The 26620-nt window shown below is 41.8% G+C and overlaps 1 protein-coding gene and 1 long non-coding RNA gene across 4 annotated transcripts in view; one reads left to right on the top strand and one right to left on the bottom strand.

The window, feature by feature from the left end:
• LOC122882993 overlaps nt 1-13862 on the bottom strand; it is a 34613-nt gene extending 20751 nt beyond the window's left edge. Inside the window, exons 1-2 of the long non-coding RNA XR_006379516.1 lie at nt 13276-13862; nt 12346-12429 (exon numbers count right to left, since the gene is read on the bottom strand). This is a non-coding gene — a long non-coding RNA (uncharacterized LOC122882993). The remainder of the gene's footprint in view (nt 1-12345; nt 12430-13275) is intronic.
• On the top strand, nt 9815-26297 carry calcoco1a (calcium binding and coiled-coil domain 1a). Of its 3 annotated transcripts, none has more exons than XM_044211005.1 (15): nt 9816-10020; nt 11175-11339; nt 11436-11538; nt 13880-14082; nt 14269-14481; nt 14765-14913; nt 15003-15093; nt 15208-15363; nt 18889-19143; nt 19455-19580; nt 20309-20404; nt 21286-21373; nt 21552-21799; nt 22092-22183; nt 24193-26297. In XM_044211005.1, the coding sequence occupies exons 2-15, from the start codon at nt 11208-11210 to the stop codon at nt 24218-24220; spliced, it is 1980 nt and encodes a 659-aa protein (XP_044066940.1). In that variant the 5' UTR covers nt 9816-10020; nt 11175-11207; the 3' UTR covers nt 24221-26297. The 3 variants fall into 3 exon arrangements, with proteins under 3 accessions (XP_044066942.1, XP_044066940.1, XP_044066941.1); XM_044211006.1 differs by having other exon boundaries at nt 9817-10020; nt 15024-15093; XM_044211007.1 differs by lacking the exon at nt 22092-22183 and having other exon boundaries at nt 9815-10020.
• The last annotated feature ends 323 nt before the right edge of the window (nt 26298-26620 follow it).

The following is a 26620-nucleotide window of genomic DNA, read 5'->3' as shown; positions in this document are numbered from 1 at the left end:
TATAATGCACCAAAGTACAAACAAAACCGGAAATGCATGGGAGGACAACACTGCTCATAAAGTGAATGCCTAGCTGTTTTTAAACATTAACCGCACTCAGAGGGTGGAAAAGCTTAAAACACAGTTGGACAGTATATCTTTGTGACAGTCCATTTTACATAAAGCCTGCCTGTTCACTGGTACACTAGCTGTAATGCAGTAAGGTTAGATATGTTGTTAAACTACCCTCTGTCACAAACACATGCTGTGTGACTAAACTGCAGAGTAGCTCACCAAAACTGACGCTGTGGGAATGGATACTGCATTACAGTACCCCAGTCTAACTAAGGGTGGCAGCACAGCCCCTGACACAAGACTTAGCTAACTGATCACTGCCAGAAAGCATCTTTAATATCTGAACATGAACCACCAGGACCACAGAGAACCAATTGGTAGGTGACCGGCAAATTTGGTGAATGAAGCCAGCATTGTGGCAGTGGTACAGGAATACATTATAACTTCATAAACTCATTAGAACTAGAACTATTAGCTCTATATAGTCAATCAATAGTCCACTCTATCCTTGTCACCATTTTAAAGTGAGAAATATGGCGTTGCCACTTTTCACTCCTTAAGGACTGCTTTGTGCTCAGTAACACCTTCTTCTGATAAATGAACAGAGGGCAGAATATACTAGAGGGGCCACTGCAGATGAACATGCATCACTGCATCCATTTCGCAGTGCTTAAAGTCTGCTCTGTGCAGGATGACATCACTCAACCAAGATCACTGGAGCAGAACCAGAGCCTGTAAGGCTATTCAAATTAATTAACAAATGACCTTAGATTAAAGGGGGAGTCACAGATCAGACAATGAAGGCATTTATCAAGAGGCAAGGGTACTATCACATGATGCCTTTATATCTTCTCTGTCCTACAAGCCCACACCTCCTTACGCTGATTCAAATAAGACACACATTGTATTATACATAAGTTAATACAAAAAAAACAGCTATAGGGTAAAGCATAATTTACTTTAGTCTCACTGCCATTTCAATGAAGACCCGCCTTGTATTAAAATGCCTTTGGATATAAAAGCATCACTTGTAGTTTTTCTATTTGGGGAGGAAAATTCCACAATAAAGAAGCAACCAGGAATCCTGTCACAGGGCTGTCTGATAAAGTGTGAAATAAGCTGCAGCACAGATGGTATTTTCTTTTATTTCAAGTACAGACTATATCTGAACCATCTCAGAGAGACAAGTCAATCCCAAGGTTCACTAATATAGTCCCATGGACAGGGGATAAATCCCTGGTAGGCAACAAAAAGCAGATCAATAAAGAAAGCATGTAAACAAACCACAGTGGAAATGAAGTTGAGATGGATGGAGAGTGGGGTAGTGAGGGTGATCAGCAGTGTTTCAAATAAAGCACATGGTCAGGGACTGAAAGAAGAATAAAGGGCAGAAAGCCAGGGGGCCCATCAGGGTGAGGAGCAGTGGGAGTGCAAATGAGGAGAGGGAGATGCACGGCCATGAAGGAGAGAAAGGAACAGAGAAAGAGGGAGAGAGCGCGTGAGGGAGATGGGGGAAGCGAGAAAATGAGGGAGAGAGAAAAACGGTAGTGTAGAAGTGATTTATGCTAGTTGTATAATTTTCTACAACGCTGCTCCCCCCCTATTCCCCTACAGCTCTCCTTTCCACCTCAATATCCAACCCTCCCACCAGGGTGTGCTCCTCCTCACTGTCACACCAAGGAACAGTCCCTGGCCACACCAGTCAGTGATTAAGATTCTGCCGTGATGCGACTGCAGCACTTCGCAAATGGAAGACTGGACATAATTTCCCTAAAATGCTGTTTTTTATCACCTATTTCCCCTTCATCAGCTTGCCGAACACGATTGATAGCTGATGGCACCTCTGACAACTTAACGTTTTTATGGCTAGATTTATGGGCTATCTGCTCCTCTCCTTTTACAGCTCAAACTCTGTAAAAATGCTTATTTCTCAGATAAGGAGAGGGAGGGTGTGTGTCTATGTGTATGGAATGGTATCACACCCAGTTAAATGTATGTATGAGAGAGAAGGCCCCACCTCACTGCATTGCAGTCCAGATCAGTGCTAGGCTTCCAAGGCTTTATAGCAACTCTGAGACAGAAATTACCTCTGCATAGCACCATGGATTAAATAATACTTCTCACTTCTTACATAGCATAGCACCCAACTCTCACCACCTCCTTAGCAGCAAACATGTGCCATCATCACTCTTTCTAGGAAGTAGTAAACAACTAAACACAAAAGGTCTTTTCTATGCATACAAGATGTGTATTCATTCAGAGACTCTTGCCTCCCAGATATATGCCTATCAAGCCATCATTTAATTATTGTTTTTTATCATGAAGCAAAACAGACACATAATATTGTAAGGGATCAACAATAAAACACCCTCACTATAGTCTACAGGAGACTCTAAAAACATGTTTGTCTTCTTTTCTTTATAGAAAGGCTAGTACCCTGTTAGCATGCATATGCCGGCTGGTTGATTATGTGAAAAATGGTAAAGATGTAGCATGAGAGCTCATTATCAATCTCAGGTTAAGACAAGTTCAGCTAATTGCAGTGAAGTTAGGGGAGCTTTGATGGCAGTGAACACCTGAACACCTGAGTACAAACTGCCTTGTTGAGTATTTGCGTGTGTGTGTGTGTGTGTGTGTCTGCACATGTTGATGCAAGTAAGAGGTTTTCAGTGGACTGGGGGGCTGCTGGACTCACTGGGCTGCAGTGGAAGTGTGACCACTGCAGGTTCCCCTCCCTCCCTGGTCAGATTTACTGCCAGTAAGGGCTCCCAGTTAGCCTTCTCCTCTCCTCCACTGATGAGCCTGGCAGATCCCAGACAGACGCCCTGGGGGACTGGAGTGTGACAGGGAATGGGGGAGGGGTGCACAGAGAGGGAGAGAGAGAGGGAAGAGAGAGAACCAGTCTGATGAGATCAGTGATTCATAGACACCCAGGAGGACACACCCTGGAATGGGGTAATACCACACATGTTTTAACTGGGCTGGCCCATAATTCATTAGGGTTACCAAGGCCACAAGGAGCACCTTAGAGGAGAGGCCCCAGAAATAATCTCTGCATGTTGTTAGATGCAGCCCATATAGGGGTAGGATTAATATTCAAGGCTACAGTGTGCTTGCCTTTAGTGGAGAAGTCCAATCTGTTGAGTAGAGAAAACCCAGCACATTTGATGTCTGCATATTTCCACATCAAGTCGCAGGTTGTTATGAATTTTCCACACCCTTTTTCTTGGTACTGTGTCAGCATCTGAGGGTGTCAGTGGAAATTTTATGACACAAAATATGTAACTGGAAAATGTGCAGCTTTAATGTGCTTAAATACAGCCATCCTCCCAGTGCAATAAACCTAATTTGGTGCTAACCTCTTCCAGAATAAAAAAAAATGTTATTGTTGCAAGTACCATTGTGCTTTATGCTTCATTACAGGAGATGAATATACTAATCACTGTGTACTATATGAAAAAGCCGACTGGCCCTCACTAGCAACAAGAAGAGAATCATACATCATCATCTTTGTTTATAAAGGTTTTATAATAGAGCCACAAATCACATCTCTTCTCAAATTTAAAGTGACGTGACCAGATCTCAGGACTAGCTAACTCAAGATATCCCACAGATACATATTGAAATTGGAAAGATTGCCTTTAAATAATATGCTCCTTATCAATGGAATAAATTAAGTCTACAAAGGATTTTAAAACTTTAATGTCTCATCCCACTGTGGGATTTTAAACTTTTAATTTTGGACATTTTTAAAGATGTCTGTGATTGATTCTGATGCTGTTGTCATGTGTCTTCTCCATTATTATTTCTCCTGTCTACTCAGGTCTTTCTTGCAAAATAAATCTTAATCTCATTGAGATTACCTGATTAAATAAAGGTTATATACATGCATACATGTCTGCATAACACCCAAATTCATGAATACATTATAGTGAAGTAGTGTAAAACTTTGTAGTTCCTCACCTAAATTCAGAGTGTGTGTCCAAGACACTGTACTTTCACAACACTCATTGGAAGCCTTTTCCCATGAGGCCCAAAACAGCCTTCAGCTCAGCCCTGACTGGAGAGCTTAATTGCTCTGATTATTCCCTGTAATTGTTGCTTTCTCTGTCTTGAGTTTTATAGGGGTGCAATTAACAGGTATGGTTTGATTGTGGCTTTGGAAAGCAGACACAGCTCATGTTGTTTCAATTAAATTTAGGGCATTTCTGTATCACGCTTTGGTTGACTGAGTCATACTCCTCATTTCCATTTTCCAAAAGCAAGGCAGGATTATGCACAGGAGACCAGAGGATGTTGATAGTGAACAAGGCCATTACAACCTTACTCAGCACCTGGGAGGTCCTGTATAACTAAACTGCACTGAGGTTTATCATCACCTTGTTTCCAAACACAGGACCGGCCTGTTGACATCATACTGTGAAATTCTAGACATATGTCAAGTATTGAAACAAATACAGAACTACCAGGTAACGCCATGACCTCAGTGCAGTAAAAAAAACTCTTCATCATCTAAATACAATTAAATGAAGCCTATTAATCGCATAATGTAAAACATGGTCTCTTCTAAAAGACCACAAACTTGGTTATCAATTGAAAAATGGTCTCTTTCTGATTAAGCAATCGCATTGCAAGCATAGGCTGCCCAGTTTTCATAAATCACTTCAAACAAAGATGGCATTTGATTAGAACCCATTAGCAATGAGCAACAGTGTGTGTATGATGTGCATGTGGGGAGGCATGTGTCTCATCTCACATTTTCCATGGTTTGCTCTGTAGGATGTTCCTCATTAGTGTGAATATTAATGCGACCAGAAAGGGGGGAAGAGGGGAAGAAAAATGTAAAAGGAATTTGGAAGAGCTTTTTAAAAGGGGCCATTTCATCAGAATCGTTATTTTTTTGCGGTTCTCTGAAGGCTCGTAACCGGCGGTCTATGAAGATAGACATGCCGCAGTGGGGCTTAATTTAAAACCAGAAAGGTCACTGCGCTAAGAAAGGTCCTCAGCTCAGCCAAAAATATAAAATGAGGAGGAGAAAGAGAAAGCAGTGGGGGAGGAGGAGTGGGCCAAGAAAGAGAGCAGAATGAAAGGAGATCAGAGGATGCCGATTGAGAAGGGGGGACCCAGGCGGGAGGAAACACATTCAAGTAATTTGGAAAAACAGTGTTATGGAAGGGAGTACAAAAATGGAAAAATACTGAGGAAATAAGAAAACTGAGAGGGGATAATGAACTGAGTTGCAATTGAACTGGAACAGGCCTAGCATCAAAACAGATGCAAGAGGCTTTTTGTTTACTTTAATGGTGTTTTTGAAAGTAATTTGTTATAATGGCCGACAATTTCAGGGAAAAACACTGCATCCATACACAGTGAAGGATTGCCAATCTGTCCAACAATCTGTGTTGGCAGAAACACAACCCTCCCCATGCCTTTGCTGAAATAGGCTCCCCGTGCTTGGTACTGGACCAGAGTGCTAATGGTCAGATGGGAAATTAGCTTTGCCATATGCAACTCAGCATAGAATAGGTACGACTTTGAAAACAACATGTCTCCCCAGATCAGTCTGTTTAGAAGTGATGATGACACTTGATTTGGCTGAGAAATGCATGTCATGTGGTAGACTTGGCCTTGTTAACAATAGTAAACCGTTCAGCAATGAAGTCGCCCTCCCCCAATTCTACCTCACATTCCACAAACTAACATCCCTGTTTTCAATCACTTGTTTATCTATCAGCTCACTTTAATTGTCCACTGGGTTTTTGACTGCACCACATTATATAAAAGCACACAGGAGCCTCGTGGCAGCAGCATGACAGTCTCTGATGTAAAGCCTCACGCTTTGCACAGATAAGACGGGTTCAATTTTAATGTTGCTAGCACACCGAGACGCACCAGGCTCACTTGTAAAACAGAATGACCCCTTCGCTTGTAAACGCAGCAGCCCAAGAGGAGGAAAGAGATGGGGGTTGGGCCAGCTGAGGTGGGACTGAATTAAAAAGGAGGAGAGGAATTCCACTTGTCCAACTCCTGCAATCCATCCAGTGGATCAATTTCTTCTCTCAAATTCCCAATCCATTCCCCATCTCTTTTAAAAACTAATACCCAATTCCAATCACAACTGCAGTAAAGCATATCTTGTAAAAGGTCATTGTGTGACCTTGGAGTTCTCTAAATTGGATGCTGGTTGGCCCACTTTCCTTTGAAATACTGCACAGCCTGTGCACAATCACACCACCAGTGGGACCTGCATCCGGCCCATCAGTAGATGTTCATTTTGAAGTATCACAGCACAGAGAGTTTAACAAGATATTGGTTGTCTGTGTTGAGGGAAACAGGAACCAGAACTCAAACCTAAACTAGAGCATGGGGGCCCAGCAGTGATTTTGGTATAGGTGTATCTGTGTGTGCTTGCTATAGGCAGCATGCCAGCATATAGTGGAGCATCTCTTCTGCAGCCAGCCAAGGGAACTGATCAGATGGACGATCAAACACTAATCATTCCCTCACGGCCCATACCGAGTAAAGCTGTCATTAATTTTGCGGAATTACATCAAATATGAGACATTCTTTATGTGGCCCTCGGCCTGTAGACAGTTATACGACAGGGACTGCTGCGCTAAGCAGATGGGGCAGCTTGGCCGTGCATACTAAATACCACCGTCCCCCATTTCTCCATCTCCGCCCTCCCAACACTCTGCCTCTCTCTTTCTTTGTTTTCTACCCTTCTAATGCCTTTCCTTGACGATATGGTCACGCAGCCCACACTGATTACATCACTCACCCCACAGTGATGGGTGTAATTTAACTCAAAAATGCTTATATTGTTTCAAATAATACTACATCCTTGATTGAAAGAAATTGCATAGACTTGTATTTCTAAAACTCTATTCACACACAAGACACATCACACATTCATTTAGTATGATGAGAAAATAAATTGTTTACTGACATAAATCTTTAATGTTTGTCTCTTGGATGTTGACAACTCTAACAGTTTACTTGCCTATACACAACAGAAGGTCATAATCCCATTTGAGGTTTCCTTGGCAACTGATTACTGCTGAAGGCAAGTTACAATTTATGACTAGTGACACGTACCTGCCATTCCCTTTGAATGAGACATGTGGTAAGCTATATTCAGACAGACCACCTCAGGTAATAAAACTGCAGTAGCACTCAGGGGCTATACCATTTTCTTATATTGAGAGGAATTCCAAGCCAGGCTGCTAGAAATCAGCAGACGACAGGAATTAAATTTGTGTGGAATAGTTCTGCAACCGATAAATAAACAGCATGCCGAGGCTTTTGTGCCAAAACAGTTGATAGTGTGTGTGTGCGGGAGGGTGTCTACCTAATGCTTACAAGTATTGATACAAGTATTGATATTTGTCCTGTTCACACTTCCCAAAGAAAAAGGTATCAATTCATAAGTATGTGCATGTGTGTGCATGTTTTGGAGGTGGGGGGTTATGACAGACAGAGGAGCCATAACAGCAGGCAGCCAGGTCAAGATCAAGCAGTTTCATGGACAATCCACTTTCAGTCTAGTCTCTATAGGGTGAAGCCTCACATTCCGACTCAACAGCCATCTTCTAACTTCACACAACAGTGAGGCTTCAAAGTCAAGGCTATTTGAGGTCTGCCATACTGTTTTCAGAAATAATAGTAGCACAAAACAATTAGCAAAACAGGTACAAAGCCAGTAGGAGTCAAGAGTATATGATTCATTTTTAAAGAGGTATTTTATATTCATGCAGGTCTAGCTTTTCATATTGGTTCATTGAAATTTTGAAATCATGATAAAAAAAACAAAGCAGAAGCTTCTTGTGGAAGCTACAGTTGCAGCAAAATCAAATTAAAAACTTGAATATTTTATATTTCTTAAACATCCTATCCTAAAACACAAATGTAAACAGTGAATATGCAAGCCATTGCAGTACAACCTATTTAATTATCCAACTGCATAGAGAGCTACTACTTCCAGCACCACTTTGCTCACACAGCCTGAGCACACTATTAATCCACTTAAACACAATTTATAGGGTCTCAACATCGACTGTCCGTTGGCATAAAATTACATGAAGCGTCCTTATAGTGTCTTCAACAGACTAAATTAGCCAAACTGGACTTACTAATTGCGGAGGAGTAAAGCACTGTGTGACTGGATTGACTCGTCAATGAGCAGTGATAAATAAGCAGGCAATGGGAAGAACATCAATAACTATAATAATATAGGATGAGCATTATTTAAGCTGCTGTTGCTGAGGCCTGATAACCTTAAATCTTAAATACTAGCTTTAATTTCCACTTCTATGATCTGGGTTTTTGCTTTCTTGCGGTCGCAGGCAGCCAACTGCCTCGTACTGAGTGCACCGCAATGGAGATTTTCTCCTCAATCATCATTTTAATGATTTAAAATTTATTCAGATCGAGTTCACATTTAATTACAAAGCCAATATTTAAATATGTCTTTCATTTAAAAAGTCACAATTAGGCATTTTGGTCCAAGACAAAGAATTTAACAAATTACTGTAATACACTCCCACTCAACGACTTTACAGTGATAGTTTCCTCACCCTGGGGTATTGTCATCTACCTACTCAGCCAGTCAGCCATATACTTTGCTGTTCTGTTGTAATAATAGCAAAACCTTAATTGCAGCAGGCTTAATTAATGCAAAGCTGAGGACATGTCGGCATTAAGTGTCTTAACTTTTCTATTTCAGATATCATGCTGCAGCCTTATTAAGTAGTATATTTCTTTTATCTAATGTCTTTCCTTCATTATGGGAAAAGCACTAAAAATGTGCGCTAAGATTACTTCACAAGGCAATGGGACCGTCTCAGGAAGCTAAAGAGCATGCACTGTGTGTTATGGAGGGTTTAGAGACATGGTCAGCATGTGACAACCTGAGTGCAAAGCATTGGGTTTTCAAGATGGTATACTGCCATCTGCTGTCTGGCGCTGTAACATCATCATGCTGTTTCATTTGTACCCCCACATGTTACAAGGCACAGTATGGGATGTGAGGCGTCTCTCAAACTGCCAGTTGCCAAACTGGAGCGCAGTTCCATAAAGTAGGATTACTGGGTTTGAATAAAATCCAAATCCCCCATCAAATCTGAGATCTGTTCCGGGGCCTGATTTTCCTCAGCGGAGATATACAGATAACTCAGTAAACCTGCTTCATTGGAATAGAACCACTGCAGGACATCATTCAACTGATCAGCAACATTTTTAAAAAAATAACTGTAATTATATAGATTATATGCAGGTCGCAGAGAACCTATAGGATTTTACTGTCATTCAAATTAAATAGCCTTCATAGTGTACATAGTCTACCTTCCAGCTGCATGGAAAATAATGCGTAAGAATAACGTTGACAGCAACAAAAAGACGTCACAATGCAAACATCTGCAAGAGATTCTTTGTATCCTCATGAGATGAAATGCAAATGAAAAAGAACACAACAGCAAATGAACAAGGGTCAAATTGCTCTCTCCCACTCTCCACACGTCCGTTTCGCTGTTTTCCTCATCGCACAAGAGATAATAATTTCCATTGGTCAGTCTTCCCAAGTCTGTCAGACAACCAATGGTCCTGTGTGCTTTGACATCCGATGAGAAAAATAACGGCGGCCGATGAGAAGCATAATATTACGTCCAGTGCGACCTCTGCTAGTCTGCTCTGAGCTTGGGGATTGTAGTTTAAAGTGCGGTATTTCAGCGTTGTTTTATCGACGTGGTGAACAACAGCTCCCACAATTCCGCGGTGGAAGTGAAGCTGTCATGCTTGTGTTGTGCTTTGGTGTTTTGTTATTGTTTCGGGTTAGTGGAGCAACTGAGCCCGAGGCGGAAAGCACGACATCGCTCATGTTTTTGTTGTTTTCTCACGGATTGTGACTCCTGTATCCGATAGAGTTAAGGCTCGTTTAGACTATTTACAGAGAAGTGAGGGCGATAAAAGGTAAGCGAGACATCAGAGACGGTCGAAAGATAATGTGCGCAGATGTCTTTTGTAATTAACAAAGCCTGTTATTGTCTCATCTGACGTGCACGCGCAACACATTAGCTAATTGGACAACGATAATTACCGAGAACATGTTCAAATCTACCTGTAATGACTCTGATTACATGGTTTTTCTTCCTAAGCTTGCATCAAAGTGCATGACACACAGTTTTCTCGACCTGTGCTACTGTTGGGCCTCAAGCCTCGTGCTGTGTAATGTGATCTCTCCGAAAGCTACTGTATATTTTCCTCACTGATCTATGATTTTCGACAGCATCTGCAAAATGTTCTGCAATATTTACACTAGAAAAGTTTCTTCCCTTATTCCTCAGTTTAGAAGGATGGTTTACTAAAATAGAAAACGCTATACCCCTATAATTATATTGGATTATAACTGTACCACAGGAGATACATATAAAGTATGGGAAAGTCACAGTTAATCCACAAGTGCAGCATTTGTACAATGTAAGTACAAATAGGTCTTTTAGAGTTCTCTCTAAGTGTTTTTCCTTGCACATGTTGTCATATTAGTCTGTTGATAGTCTCTGAATTTCTGCCATGACAAATTACATCAAACAGTTAGGCACACATATAGTGGTGTCAATACCCCACACAATGCTAAATGAATAAATAATGCTTTCGAGCCACAGTTTCTCCAAGTGGTGTGGTTAACTGCAGGCAGGAATTCCCTAAAATTCATGGAGAGTGTATTTGCAAGTGGAATTTGAGCTTCATACATGCTGGAGGCCCCAGAACCTTGTCCTGCATGCTCACACGTGACGGTGTACAATAGCAAATGATGTTGACGATGACTGAAATAGCCCTAGTGACAAACATATATGACATATATGTCATGTTGTTCAAAGGCCATGCTGTCGTTGAGGTTTAGTTCTGGTGTCCTCTCCTCAAGTGTGCGCTCAGTCAAGATATCTTCTTACACTGAATAAATTCAGACTGCTGGCTCTCTCGTTTGTTTTTCAGTGCTCACCTCTTACCTATTTCACAATTAGCTCATCTAACCATGCATGTCAGTTTCTACCTTGAACTTGTATTAAATAACCTAAAAATAATGATTAGCAACTCAAGTTTGAACATTGTGTTTTTTCCTGTAGGTGCAAAATAGCCTGCCTTTGTTTAGTGTTGCCATGGAAAAGGCTTGGCGAGTGGAGTTTAGAAACGTGGGCTGCAGTTACTTCCCTCAGAGCAGAGTCGATTGCCACTACACACTGAGCTCACAGCACAACTGGGCCAGCAATGACTGGATAGGGCTCTTCAAGGTATTGTTAACCTGGTGACGGTCACAAAAATCAAGTTGATAAAGAGTATATGTATTCAACTGCAAAATAACAGCGTGTGCATGTTTTCTTGCTCAGGTGGGATGGTCATCCGTGAAGGACTACCACACGTTTGTTTGGGCACTGGCCCCAGCTGATTATCAAGAGGGCACAGATGTCAACTGCTGTGTGCACTTCCAGGGTAGGCTACTCATGCCCTTGTTTTCCCAATTATATTTTATTTCCCATAGTTAGCCAGAATCTATACTTGTACAGTGCTTACATCTGCCCATAAAACCTCGAGCAGGAGATTGATGTTTCTGTAAATTGAATTGCTCTGTTGTATACAAAAGGCTAGCGACTGGGGTATTGAGTAGAGGAAAATGTTAGTTATTTCTGTCTTAAAAGAGTATTTGCACAGATGTAAAAGCAAAAATACCCTGTGCAGATGACAAATATCCCTTTTAGCTTGGTCTTTAACAAAGACACAGTCTCTGTCATGGTTTGAATGAAATTCTATAGAATGCAGGAAGTTGGGTAATAAGGATGACAAAGACAATGGCTCAGAGCCTGCTCTGACTACTACTACTCACTGGAGAATACAGTGTTCACTCTGTCCTGTCTGTCATCGGCAACTGATAAGCCTGATTCAGTGTGAGGGGCACATGTGCAGCAAGTGTGGCACTGACCTCCGATTTAGTGATTTATCACTAACTTAAGCATACTGTCAATGTCATTCTTCATTGGAAGGGAAGTCTAAAGAAACTGCTGATGGTTCCTTATCATATGCCGTGCAGTGATTTAAAAAGAAGGTTGCCTGGACTGTGACCTAAGCTGGTGCTGTAAGTTACAATACAGCTCATAAACTTTGCTGTATGTCATCCTTCCTGTCTGTTTTCAATCTGGCCCCTTTACTGTGCATGTGTTGTGAAACAGGATTTCCAAGTAAATCATTCTAAACATGAAGCTACAGCCTGTGTGAGATAAGGATAATATTAGGTTAGCTTACTTTATGGGCTGGATGAAGTCACGGGCTGTGGCTGGCTGCTCTCTGGTCAGAGTGGGAAGCAGGAGGCACAACATCTTTCAGTTCCTGTGTTTTGTTAAGGGTGGATAAAAATGAAACAGAGAATCAAGAATGTGGAGATATGGATACGTATGGTTAAACTAGCAAATAAACTGGAAGTAGCAGTAGTTAAACTAGTCAAGAAACCAGTTATGTAGTAGCATTATCAATGCTAGTAAGTTAATACTTTATGTGAGAGCCAGAAAGCATGGTTAGCATCATTAACAGGATGTTGATATTTGCTTTCTTACTGGACGTTAGTGTTAGATAAGCGATTTCATATCTTATGTGTAAATGTGTAAAAATACAGTAGATTGCGAAACGTTGTTATTGGAGCTAGCTATTAACTGACTAAAACAGCAGGGCCCTGTCCCCACAGTGAATCCACTGGGTTTACTAACTTTCTGAACTCTCAACAAAATCCAGTTGCTTCTTAGATGTATTGGTGGCTAGCTTGCTATCTGACAAAGTACAGCACACGATTAAAACACATGTTGAGCCATTGGAAGACGCATTATTCTTCTTTAGGCGAAGGTTAATGTTAACCTCGGTTAAGTGTTGATGCTACGCCGTGATAAACATGTCCCGGCCCTGTCACTCTACTGAACAGACAGAGATGATACTCGATATTTTCATCTAACCACCAGTAAGACAGCAAATAAGCGTCTAATCTCATAAAATGTGAATATTTCTTTAAGCACCACAGGTGCACATAAAGCTCTACTTTGAGAGGCATCTCCAAAGTGAAGCAACACTTGTCAAGAGTTAGCTAGCTCTGATACAGTACTGTTTGAGTGACCCGCCTATTTCAGGTGTTCTATGCTCATTAAATAACGATACTTTAACGGAAGAATAATGGAAACGGGAACTCACTTGAGGCAAGCTGGACTTCTCGACGACATGTTAGAACTGGAAAAATATATTGTAGGCCGGCGTTAAGTATAAAAAAAAAAAAAAAAACCTCAGCTAATTCATAGGGAGTACGCGTAATTTCCATTAAAGTCTTTGCAACACTATATCCAATATGGCGCGCAACGCTATGTTTTGTTTTTATTCGCTCACCTGAGTGCTGCCACTGGTGGTCGGAAACTGTATTACAACACTCTGCTCATAAATCAATGTTTCAATACATCAAATATTTAATTAGTAAATATAAATTGAATATTTAATTTGTAAATGTAATGTTTTATGCATTACAATAATACAGCCATATACATGTAAAATTTAAAGGCTTGTATTGTATAAATACCAAATATTTATCAGTCTGTATCATTAAGATTTCTAGTAATCTTAATTAAAAATCAAAGGTAGTTAAATTACCTAAAATGCACTTAGCTTCCACCTTGTTCTTGTTCAACGCTATATATAGCATAATGGGAAGCCAGCTCAAAAACAAAAATTAGCCACTTTAAAACACAATTATTCTTCACTGCAAATTAATTTTAACATGACTCATCCTTTTTCTATCACTTGTTAGCCTCCTACCTACCCAAGCCCAGCTCCCAAGAGTATGAGTTTGTATATATCGATGCTAAGGGGGAAGTGGGCTCCCGCAGTTCCAAATTCACTTTCTGCGCTCCGAAGCCACTTGAGGATCTGGTGACCCTTGAGGAGGAGCCCCATGGAGAGGAAGGAGGCACAGACATGTTGCTGGTAGTGCCCAGGGCTGAATTGCTGCAGGTGAGCGTGACAAATACAGAATAGATTGACTAGATAAGGTAGTGAAGGAGAGTATGTTTTCAGTTTTGCAAAATTAATGAGTGTTGATAAAACACAAAGGCTGGGAAATCAATCCTATTGTTTACTGCTGGCACACAAAGACTAGAGCACAATTAAGATTCCACATCTGCTGCCTGTTTCCTTCAGAGTCGACTGCAGGAATGTCTGCGAGAGCGCGCGGAGCTGCTGCAGGTGCAGGAGGCGGCAAACAGGCAGAGGGGGGAAGAAAAGGAGAAATACAAGCGGGCGAAGGAGGCCTGGGACAGACAACGCAAAGATCTAGAAAGTGATATCGCAAGGCTGCAGCAAGAGCTGATGCAGAGTCGAGAGAAGATCAAAGAGATGGAGAGGATGCAGAAGGTGGTGTACAGAGCTAGCCAAATGACAGGGGCAAGATCATTTGATTAGGACCAATTTGCCTGTGACCATTTCCATACTTCTCTCATATTTCTCTGCATCTGTGCCCTTATTCTCCAATGAAAAGCACACGTCAATATATATAACTTTTTCAGTATAATATACTAAATATTAGTAATTTGATGAGATGTCTAGGTTGTTATACTGAAATGTTAAATGTAAAATATTTTCATATGGGTAGCCTAAAAAAATACATTAAAAATTAAAAATGCCTCTGGTCTGTTAGGAGGAGCAGGCTGTAGGAGAATCACTAGCCCAGGAGAAAAGTACTTTATTGGATGCGAAGGAGGCGAGCAAAGTGCGAATCAAAGAGCTGGAGGAGGATATCAAAACTCTGACACAGAGAAATGTGGAAAGAGAGACAGAGTTGGAAAGGTATGACATTTTCTTTTTTTTCTCTTTGTCTCTTCTCCATTTCCTTCTTTTAGTTTTATGTGGATCTAATGAATTCTTTTGATTGTCAGTAACCAAATCTGTGTGTGCAGGATGAAGGAAAGATCAAAGAGGGCAGGAGCACAGAGAAAAGAAGAGGAGAGTGAGAAAAAGAGCCTGCAGGTAATTATAATTCAGAACATGCTGTATATCATAATAAAACATGCATCTCTATTGTTCTTTTCTTCTGCATCTTCTTCTCTCTTCCCATCTGTGTCATTTATTTCTGTCTTTTAGACCAAGCTGGAACAGACAGAGGGTGAACTCCGAAGTCTGTCTAAGGAGTTCCAGGGCCTGAGGAATTCGCTGGCCCAGAGAGACACAAGTGTCCTGCAGCTCCAAAGCACCATCACCACCCTCACCCAGAAACTCACCACTGCCCACAGGAAAGAGGTCAGACATTTTTCTGGGAATCCGAGGGGACGGGATTGAAAAGAGAGTTGAGACTGATATATGGATTGATAGTTAAAGCTGGACTAGGAACATTTGCATTTTGTATTTTTAATCTCAGTTTCTAATTCATCACCTCCTTATAAGTGGAGAAGTATTTTCACCTGACACCAGAATTTATTTGGGGCAAACACGTGGTCTCAATAACTGGAGATGGGTTGTTGTTTTCTATTATACCTTTACTTTGTGATTTAGGCTGATACAAATATATGCTAAATAAGAGTTGTATGTCAGCAGATCCTAAAACTTTGCTAGAATTGGCTTAACACTTGACTTTTATATATATGTGTATATATATATATATATATATATATATATATATATATATATATATATAAACTTTGTCCTTCACCCTCCGCGGGTGGTGTCATCCTTCAAGCTCGGGTCCTCTACCAGAGGCCTGGGAGCTTGAGGGTTCTGCGCAGTATCTTTGCTGTTCCCAGTACTGCACTCTTCTGGACTGAGATGTCTGGTGTTCTTCCAGGGATCTGCTGTAGCCACTCCTCCAGTTTGGGGGTCACTGCCCCGAGTGCTCCGATGATCACGGGCACCACTGTTGCCTTCACCTTCTAGGCCTTCTCCAGCTCTTCTCTGAGCCCTTGGTACTTCTCTAGTTTCTCATGTTCCTTTTTCCTGATATTGCCATCGCTTGGTATCGCCACGTCAACCACAACGGCTTTCCTCTGCTGTTTGTCCACCACCACGATGTCAGGCTGGTTCGCCATTACCATTCTGTCAGTCTGGATCTGGAAGTCCCACAGGATCTTGGCTCGGTCATTCTCTACCACCTTTGGAGGTGTTTCCCACTTTGACCTCGGGGTTTCCAGTCCATACTCAGTGCAGATGTTCCTGTACACTATGCCAGCTACTTGGTTATGGCGCTCCATGTATGCTTTTCCTGCCAGCATCTTACACCCTGCAGTTATGTGCTGGATTGTCTCAGGGGCCTCTTTGCACAGCCTACACCTTGGGTCTTGTCTGGTGTGGTAGATCTGGGCCTCTATTGCTCTGGTGCTCAGGGCCTGCTCCTGTGCAGCCATGATGAGTGCCTCTGTGCTGTCCTTCAATCCAGCCCGCTCTAGCCATTGGTAGGACTTCTTGATATCAGCCACTTCAGTGGCACATCCCGTGTAGGGGTTTGTCCTCCCATGATGGTCCTTCCTCCAGCACGTCTTCCTCTGTTCCCCATTGCCTGAGACATTCCCTGAGCACGTCATCTGTTGGGGCCTTATCTTGGATGTACTTGTGGATCTTGGATGTTTCATCCTGGATAGTGGCTCTCACACTCATTAGTCCACGGCCGCCTTCCTTACGGCTAGCGTACAGTCTCAGGGTGCTGGATTTGGGATGGAACCCTCCATGCATGGTGAGGAGCTTTCGCGTCTTAACGTCTGTGGTCTGTATCTCTTCCTTTGGCCACCTTATTCATCCCGCAGGGTATCTGATCACTGGCAGGGCGTAGCTGTTTATTGCCTGGGCCTTGTTCTTGCCATTGAGCTGACTTCTTAGGACTTGCCTTACTCGTTGGAGGTATTTGGCCGTTGCCGTCTTCCTTGTTGCCTCTTCGAGGTTGCTATTTGCCTGTGATATTCAAAGGTACTTGTAACCATCCTCAATGTATGCTATTCTTCCTTCTGGGAGTGAGACCCCTTCCGTGTGGACTACCTTCCCTCTCTTTGTCACCATTCGACTGCACTTCTCAAGCCCGAATGACATCCCAATGTCAGAGCTGTAGATCCTGGTGGTGTGGATCAGTGAGTCGATGTCCCGCTGTGCACTCGCTCTTAGCTATACGCTAAGAGCGAGTGCACAGGTTGGTGTGTCGGGCTCTGCAGTCTTGGGTGACTGTTCTGTCAACCAGGAGTTGGTGTTTGGCTCCTCTGGTTCCTCTGCCAATGCCCTTCTGTGCTTTGCTCATGTATTGATCCATGTGTCCACTTATCTTAGCCGCGATGATGCCTGACATGATGATGCTTCCATGTTGTGGAGAGACAGGTTATTGGCCGATAGTTGGATGGGACTGTACCCTTTGCGGGATCCTTCAGGATCAGGATTGTGCGCCCTTCGGTAAGCCATTCAGGGTGCGTCCCATCTCTTAGCAGCTGGTTCATTTGTGCTGCTAGGCGCTCATGGAGTGCAGTGAGCTTCTTTAGCCAGTAGGTGTGGATCCTGTCAGGGCCTGGTGCTGTCCAGTTCTTCATACCTGAGACTCTTTCTTGGATGTCTGCCGCTGTGATGGTGACTGGATTCTGTTCAGGGAGGTTGCTGTGGTCCTTTCTCAGGGCGGCCAGCCACTGTGCATCGCTGTTGTGTGATGCCTCCCTTTCCCATATACTTTTCCAGTACTGTTCCGTTTCCAGCCTTGGTGGGTCTGCTCTGCTGTTATTACCCTGCCATTGAGCGTACACTTTCGCAGGTTGAGTTGCGAACAGCCGGTTTATTCTTCTGGCTTCATTATCTCTCGTGTATCTCTTTAGGCAGCTGGCCAAGGCTTGTAGCCTTTGTTTGGCAGTTTCGAGTGCTTCAGGTATGGGCATCTGGTTGTACTTCTTGGGTACTTGCTTTCTCATTGCACCTCTCTCAGCCTCTGTCAGTTGGCTCACTTCTCTCCGGGCCTCCTTGATTTTTGCCTCCAACCTTCGTTTCCATGGTGGGTATTGTCTCTCATGGCTCCCATGGTTGCTCTTGTAGCCAAGCATCTCTAGGATCACTGCTGCTGAGGCGTATATCAGCTCATTGGTTTCAGTGATGGTTGTGGTAGGGATCGCTCTCAATGCTGCATTCACATCTTCTAGGAGACTTTCTGATGGCACTTCACTTAGCCGTTGTAGTTGGTGTCGGGGTTGCCTTGTATTCATCCTCGCCATGATCTTATCTTTCAGGTCAGGTCAGTTATCTTTCAGGTCAGTTGTGGATGTTGGAACACTGAGCTACTAGTTGCTTCGCCATAAGCCTTGATTGTGGGTTTCGAAGTAACCATTCATCCCATATCCTGTGCATGTAACCCCTCTGACTAGGAGTAGTAGCATTCCAACAGAGCCTTATTATCGCATCTCGCCCATCTCCGTCTTGTTCCAGTAGCCCATTTGTCGTCTCGATGCCCTGGTTCCCCAACACCTGACGCAGACCTTGTTTGGCCGGGTGACGTCTGAGCCGGCATGTCATATATTTATGATACATGTATATTATATGTATATAAGTAATTGTATATATATTGTTTTTGTTTTTATTCTATTCTGATTTTAAATATTTGTATATATGTTCTGTGTGTGTAGCATGAAGGGGGCTGCAACTTTAATTTCATTGTGCAGCCCTGTGTTGTAGAATGACAAATAAATGTACCTTGAACCTTGAACTTTTGCATTTCAAATTCAGTATTAGTTATTTTCAGGACTGGTATTATGTAGCAGATCACCTACAGTCACAGATAAGTAGCCAACACACACTTTCTTGTTCCTTTATGGGCAGGCGGAGAGTGAGGCAACACTGAAGGAGATGCGGAGCCTGCGGGAGCGTCAGAATGCGAGCGAGCGTGCTGCAGATGGCTTGAAGAGTGATCTAAGCGCCTTGGTAGCCCAGAGGGATCACGGGCAGGCCGAATTGCATCAGGCTCGTCTGCAGGCTGCCCAACTCACCCTTCAGCTTGCAGATTCCAGTCTGGCCCTGAGAGAGGGAAGAGCCCGTTGGGCCCAGGAGAGGCAGAATCTGCAGCGCACTGCTGAGGTACTGTATTACTGCAGAATTTTATATATTTGTACTGAGTTAAAGTTTTGAGTATATTTTGCCATATGTCCCATTACTGTCCAGATATCTGAGACATGTCGTTAGATGTCATGTTTCAAAACAGTATCTGATGATCAAGATGAAATGTTCCCATAGCTCTCCTAAGTGGCAAACATTGCTTATCTTATTGTGTATTGCGGCTGTGAAGTCGAGTCGAGTTTTTACACATGGTCCAGTGACCTCAACTGCCTGAGGTCAATATGTTATATACTGAGTGTGTGTGTGTGTGTGTGTGTGTGTGATCCTGACAGAAGGCCCACGAGCATCTGGAGAAACTTAACACAGAGATGCAGAGGATGGAGGAGAGGCTCCAGGAGGAGAGGATGGAGAGAGTGAAGCTAGAGGTTGAGCTTGGGAGAGAAAAGGATTGCAACCGGGTGAGAAAGACAACTAAGAACTTACCGCAGTCACTGTTTCTTGTTATAGGGTCATTTTGTGAGTTCACTTCAGTGTGATTGCAGTAACTAAAACTACATTTATACATGTATACAAGGACAAATGTGCAAAATTTGAATTTACTGCAACTCATAACCTTCTATTCCAATTAAAGTAATAGTCAAACATTTTAGGAAAAACAGTTATTCACTTTCTTGTCGAGTTAGATGAGAAGATCGATACCACTCTCATGTCTGTACAATAAATAAAATAGCTTTGAGTAAAGACTGGGAACAGGGTGAAACAGTTAGCCTGGTTATGTCCAAAGTGTTAAAAAATCCAGCTACCAGCACCTCTAAAGCTCATTAATAAACATGTTGTATTTTGTTTGTTTAATCCATACACAAATAGAAGAGTAAAAACGACAAGTTGTGGTTTTACAGGGATTTGCGTGCTAAACTATTTCTTGGCCTGGCACAGTGACTTCCAGTCTTTATGCTAAGCTAAACTAATTGCCTGCTGGCATTTGCCATACAGAAATGAGAGTAGTGTCGATCTTCTTATCTAACTCTCTGCAAGAAAGCAAATAAGCATATTTCCCAAAATTTCGAGCTATTCCTTTAACTTTATTGAGATTTACTCTGCATACTACACAGTTGTTATTCTGAAGTCGCAGTGTCTATTAGATGGTTCTGACATATCCTGTTGTCCTGTTATATCTGGCCTGCAGGTTCAGCTGAGTGAAACCCGCAGGGAGCTCCAGGAGCTGAAGGCCAGTCTGAGGGTCGCCCAAAAAGAGAAGGAGCAGCTACTTGCAGAGAAACAGGTCAGAAACACCATTTGATTAATCACTGGATATAACTTGAATCTGTGCTGGCGGAAAGTTTGTTCCAAAAAAGGGGAAAACTACAATGTTTTGAGACTGGTATATTCATGTGTAAACACTGCATGTTTGGGGTTACAGGTACTGACTTTGTGCTCTGTTTATTATCAGCTGATAAGGTCTCAAGGCTAATGATTAACATGTAAATCATAACAGTTTTTTCCAGCAGTACTTTACTCATTATCAGCTTTAAATTTAGTTTAGTTACGCTTTGTATTACTCTCAAGCTCGAGTGCACCTATGAATAATAATTGCTTTTCTAAAAGCTCTGTATTAATAATATATTCATATCCTAAAGCTTACTGATGTAATATATACACACGTACACAGGGACTGTGAATGCCCCAGGTGTTGGGAATCTTCTGACTGTTGTTGTCTTCTTAGTTGTTATTGTGCAATATAAATAGTTTATAGTGCAATATAAATCAGTGGATTTCAGGGCAGTCAGTGTTGCCGCTGTTAAAGTGCCTGCAGAGTTTTTGTTGGCTAACCACCATCACGTTTGCCCGCTACTGGCAGAGGAGATGGTCAATGTTTTTAAAATCAGTGTCCAGCTTAATTTGAACACATCCGCCATTTGGGAGGATAGCAGCCAATCTGTGGCACATCGTATATCAAACAAATGTTTAAATGTTTATTGAACTGTGATAATAGTGTTTATATAATAGCAAATGTTGTTTTTGTGTATTTACTGTGTAACCATTTTATGTGGCTTTGGCTTGAAGAAGTTGGACATAATGAGGGTTATGAGGGTGATTGCTGCTGAAGCAGTGATGAAAGTCCTGCCCTGGTGTGTGATATGATGGCTGTATTTTCCACTACAGGAGTTGATGGAGTACATCTGTCAGCTGGAGCAGAAGATGGGAACAGTGGCCAGTGCCAAGTGGAGCGCTGCCCCTATTTCCTCTACAGGTGAATGGAGCCACACATTAATCTACTGTATGCCCTGCAGATGTGAACAATAAAAGTGTTAACTATCATTCAACAGCAACACTAAATATTGTTTAGAATGGCCTATGTCGTGGGTGACAGGAGCAGTGCTCTGAGGAAAAGTGACCACTTTTTCTTTGCCAATGTTTATATCTGGCAGGGCGGCCTGGTAGTGCATTATCTGACTCTGAGGATGAGAGCCCAGAGGCTTTGCAGCCCCTCCGTCCACCAAGACCTCTTGGACACTACAGCCTGTGTGAGCAGGGCGAGCCTGACTCCTTGCTCCTTGCCACCCCTCCTCCCTCCCCCAGGGAGGTGGAGAGGAGCGCGGTGGTCATCAACCAGCCAGCCCCGCTCTCCTCGCCACACCAGGCCGGCTCTGACACTCTGGCGCACAGCTCTGATTCGGTGAGACGCGCTATCTGAGCCATTCAGCGTCACTATTGTGTAATTATATGCAATACTGAAAATGAGCTATGTCCTCATGCTGATAGCTTTGCACACCATTTAAACATGGGCAGTGGATCGTTTGATATAGACATTATCTCCTAGAAGCAATTAGGCTGCTAGTCTGCAAGTTATTAGACTGTAATAGCTGCTGGATATACATGTGTTAAATGTGTGTGTGTGTGTGTGTGTGTGTGTGTGTGTGTGTGTGTGTGTGTGTGTGTGTGTGTGTGTGTTGCTCTCTGGTGTTAAGGAGGAGGAATCTGATCCACTTCAGTGTGGAAGGCACAGCTCTGGAGAGGAAACAGCACTTTTGCTGCCTGAGCACATGGACACTGTTCTCAGGTATAACCTCCCTCCTCAAACACACATAGATAAAATACACACACACACACACACAGGAGGAGGAAAGAGTACTTTTATCCATTACACTCAAGTATCAAAGGAATAATACTCCATAAAATTTCCTGTATTCAAAGTTTTACTAATGTAAAAGTATATACTGTACGTATTTGCAGTAAAAGGTTCTAAAATGTCGAAAGTAAAAGTTGTCACTTTGAGGAGAAGTTCCTTTCACCAGTGGTGGAAAGTAATTAAGTAACTAATTTACTCAAGTACAGTTTTGAGGTACTTGTACTTTATTCGAGTATTTCCATTTTATGCTACTTTAGACCTCTACTCCACTACTCAGCTACATTTCAGAGGGAAATATTACTGCTTTACTTTTTACTCCTTTATAAAATACAATGCGCTGTTAAAGATTTAACCAGTGGTTGCCTACTGGCTTGTGACCTCTTTCAAACAACAGTGTCTTGCTGAGGCCTCTTATGTTATAGATGTCTGCTTGGTGAGTGTAGCTTAGAAAGCCGAGACAAAATACGAAGTTCAATGCATCATCTTACCTGCATCTTTTCAATCATTTCAAATAAGTCTGTGGTCTGGAGAGAAGAGAGTGAGATGAAATGTTTTGAGTTCATTTGTTGGGTGCTGAGGTTAATTTATTTCTACAGCAGTGAGTCTGGTTGTTGCAGTTCAACCCTGTTGAGCACTTATTATGTGGAAAAAAATCAGTTTTGTTGGTCATACTTCCTTACTGCTGTATGTGTAAAAATAATAATAACCGCAAAATTAACGTTTTTCTCTTCCTTCTTATTAAGACCTAATATGTAGAAAAGTGGTAACTTTTCTGGGGTCTAATTGACCCCAAATATAAGTAACGTCACTCTTTAGAATAACATACTGTGCATTTCTTTGTGTGTAATGACTTTTAAGCAGACAAAAGGAATATGTGTTCATGCATAGCCTATATAACATATAATACATGTAATATTCCATCTTCCACCACTGCCTTTCACACTGTTACTTTGTTGTTGCATTAACACATGGAAGTGTTTAATGTTGCAACTGATAAAATTTATTTCATATAGTACTGCTGTTATAGTCCCTAAAAGGTGAAAATAATGTGAATGGACACATGGACACGCTACTTGCCTTCCATTAAAATATCTTGTAGGATTATGGTTAGCATGTCTACGCCGTAATGAAGGGCAAGGCAAGTGACGATAAGACAATCACCACAAATCGAGCACAGTTGAAGATTTAATGTTTGAAAATGGAGATTTGCGTTACTGACTGCATATTAAAATGAAAATTTCTTTGAGGCCAAACAAGCCAACAAATTTCTGCCTGTCATGCTGGCTGGTTTTAAACTCCAGCAAAGTGTCATATTTTATGAGCTCATGACTTGATTTGTGTGTACAACCTTACTCTGCAAAGTAATTTGTGGACACAGCAGTCAGATAAATGCAGTGGAGTAAAAAGTATCGTATTTCTCCTTTTTAAATGTAGAAAAGTAAAAGCCTAGTATCTAAAAATGGAAGAATGTACTCATACTTTAAAATTGTACTTAAGCATAGTACCTGAGTAAATCTACTTACTTACTTTCCACCTCTAGTCTCACACAGAAATGGTTTTGCGCATATGCTGTGAATTCAAAGCTTGCTAATGCACACAGACACATTATTTATGGTGACAGGGCGAGTATGGCTGGAAGATGGAAGTTTTGAATATGTGCTCGTAAAAGAAGTTGAGTCAGGGTGAGGTGGGGGAGACTGTGAGACAGAGCTGGGGTGTGGGAGGGGCGAGATAGGAGGACAAGGGGACAGATAAGTTGACAGCAAGCTGTAGCAGTGATTTACCTGAGGGGTGTACCGCAGTCACGGGCCAATTTTCAGCATCATTAAAGCCCTCTCTCTCACTCACCCGCTCCTTCAGTCTAACCTCCTCTTTCCACCAGAATGTGTGTTTCTTTCACTTTTTCACACACGTGCACTCTGCTTTGTGTCCTCCTACAGTGATCTGGCCGACACCTCACTATGGTAACCAGTGGACATCCAGCCACAGCCACGGCGTAAGATCAAAAAGAGGTGAAGGGGGACTTCCTTGGAGTTAATGTGGTTCCACATTACTTCCACTAACAAGCACATATACAGCTCACTCACTACACAGACAAAATGTTAATATGCAATTTACGTCGTATCTGCCGTGATCCTTGGTTTTTCCCTCCTAGACTGTTGTGTTGCCCTCGCTGTTTTGTTGTTAGGAATGACATAATGCTTGTGGTGGCAGGTCAACACTGTGTTTATGACTGACATAAGACTGTTGCACAGTTTTAGGCATGGGCTCTGGCTTTTGAGAGTTTGCAGGCTGTAGCAGAATGATTTCTGTTGAATCATTGCTATGTCAAGAACTTTACGATGGATGTTATGTCGTTTTTATGACATTTGTGATTAGGAGTCATGACAGGCACTGTAATTATGATGTTTTGTGCAGGCCCGGCTCCACTGGAAATCACTGCAAAACTCTCTTCCAGCTTTAAATTCTCCACAGCAGCTTTGAACACTATTCATGGAAGCATAAAGTAATGATACAGCATCATGCTAGAATTATATTGCAGCAATGTAGGTCTATGACATCATATTTCTCCTCCGTTTACTCAGAGCTCAGATTTGATATGCACTTTCCTGTACGCATTAGCAGTTGACTGTTGTCATGCAGATGCAGTTAAGGTGATTTAGCGACACAGAGGCGCTCTAAGATGGACAAGCATTTTAAATAGAGAGTTTATTGAACAGATTGTGTTTAAAGTCTATTAAGATAGATGCCAGATGCAACTTTCTACTTTAGTAACATCATATCATTATTAATGCTCATAAGCTTTTCACTATAGATTAGCTGTGGTTTTTACTTGTTATTGGTCCTGAATTTTACGATTCATAATTATTGAAATGAAATGCTAATTTACTAGCTGGTCATTTGGATATTTAGTGTTGGTCTTTGTTACAGTTTGTATTGTACAGAAATCTTATCTCACGTCCATGCAGTTCTAAATTTGTGCCTAAATGAAAAAATGAGTCAAAGAAAATCATCTTTATAGGTCCTGACATCATGACATGGTGTTGGTATTTTCCCCTAGCCCTATGGCAATATACTGCCTAATAAAAATTGCTGCCTACCTTTTAATCAATACTGTATGCATTTTTCATGATTTTCTATTTATAATTAACTTGAGTTATGCTGCAATGAAACTATATTCAGGTTTAGTTTGAAATAGGCGTTTTTCACACAACTGTTTGTGCAATGTGTGACAAAGTTTTCCATGCTTGGCTAAGAAGATTTGCTAGACACTTTGATGCTTGATTTTATCTGCTGTATTTGCACCCTATTTCTACTATAGAAGAGTTTTTAGATGAAAAGTTGATATATGGATGCTCAGTGTGTCAGTTGTGTCCTTTTATCATTATCTTAACCATTACCATTGTGTGTTGTGTTTATGCATATTTTATCTACACTTTTTGTTTTTACCTTCTGTCTTCATATACTCACTTTGATTTGTGATATTAAGATTTGATAAATGAGTTATATTGTTGCAAGATATTGGTGCTAATGAAATGGAATGATACCAGCATGTTGAGTTTAAGGTGGAGTTGAAAATCTGCAAAAGAAATTGATTTTAATGTTTAAAGAACTTCAGCAGGAACAGGATTATTAAAGTAGTTATGAAAGGAGTAAATGTCTGTCCAACCTGTCCAAAGGTATTCTGGTGTTGCAGTGTATGTTGATTGTCCTTATATAGATGTGGAAATGTTTTGAGGAGCCTGGTATTCTTTCCCAGAAGATAGCGCACTACATGTATTCTCCATAGTCCTTGTTTGTGGTTGTAATCTGACTTTATGTCTTAGGGAAGTTATTTTTTTGTTGTTCCACTGAGAGCTCCAGTACGAGTACGCCTCGTCAGGACACTGTCTCCCATTGCAATAAAGCTCCAGTGGTTATGGTTTGTTTTGAAGATTTGTGTCTGAAGGTTATCCCACATGTACACTGCAGTGTATTTTCTTATCAGTCATGTAACAGGGTTTGGGTGGGGTTCTGTATAATAAAATGGTTTATGTATCCATTATTGGGTCTAATGTGTCTTTTTCTGGCCAAAGATCATAGCAATATTTTGATCCTCACATGACATTTCACTGGTAATTAACTATGCCATTTCTTTTCACACAGCTATATAACCTATATTCCCTTTCGGCTCATTGCCTGTTTCAGATACATTTCTCATTCTGGATTTTCTCTCCACTCACCTTTGGCTCTCTCACAGTCTACCCTCAGGCCTAACCTCCTCATCATCTTCATCCTTGTGCCTGCCCACTCCTCCTGCTCCCTCTTTTAAGCTCTCCTCATGCCCCTCTACCACACTCCCTCCATCTTAAGTCTGGGGTGACGATA

This window comes from Siniperca chuatsi, linkage group LG10 (genome assembly GCF_020085105.1).
Source record: "Siniperca chuatsi isolate FFG_IHB_CAS linkage group LG10, ASM2008510v1, whole genome shotgun sequence".
NCBI lineage: Eukaryota > Metazoa > Chordata > Actinopteri > Centrarchiformes > Sinipercidae > Siniperca > Siniperca chuatsi.
The sequence above is the reverse complement of the archived record's forward strand: the minus strand, read 5'-3'. Positions and strand labels throughout refer to the sequence as shown.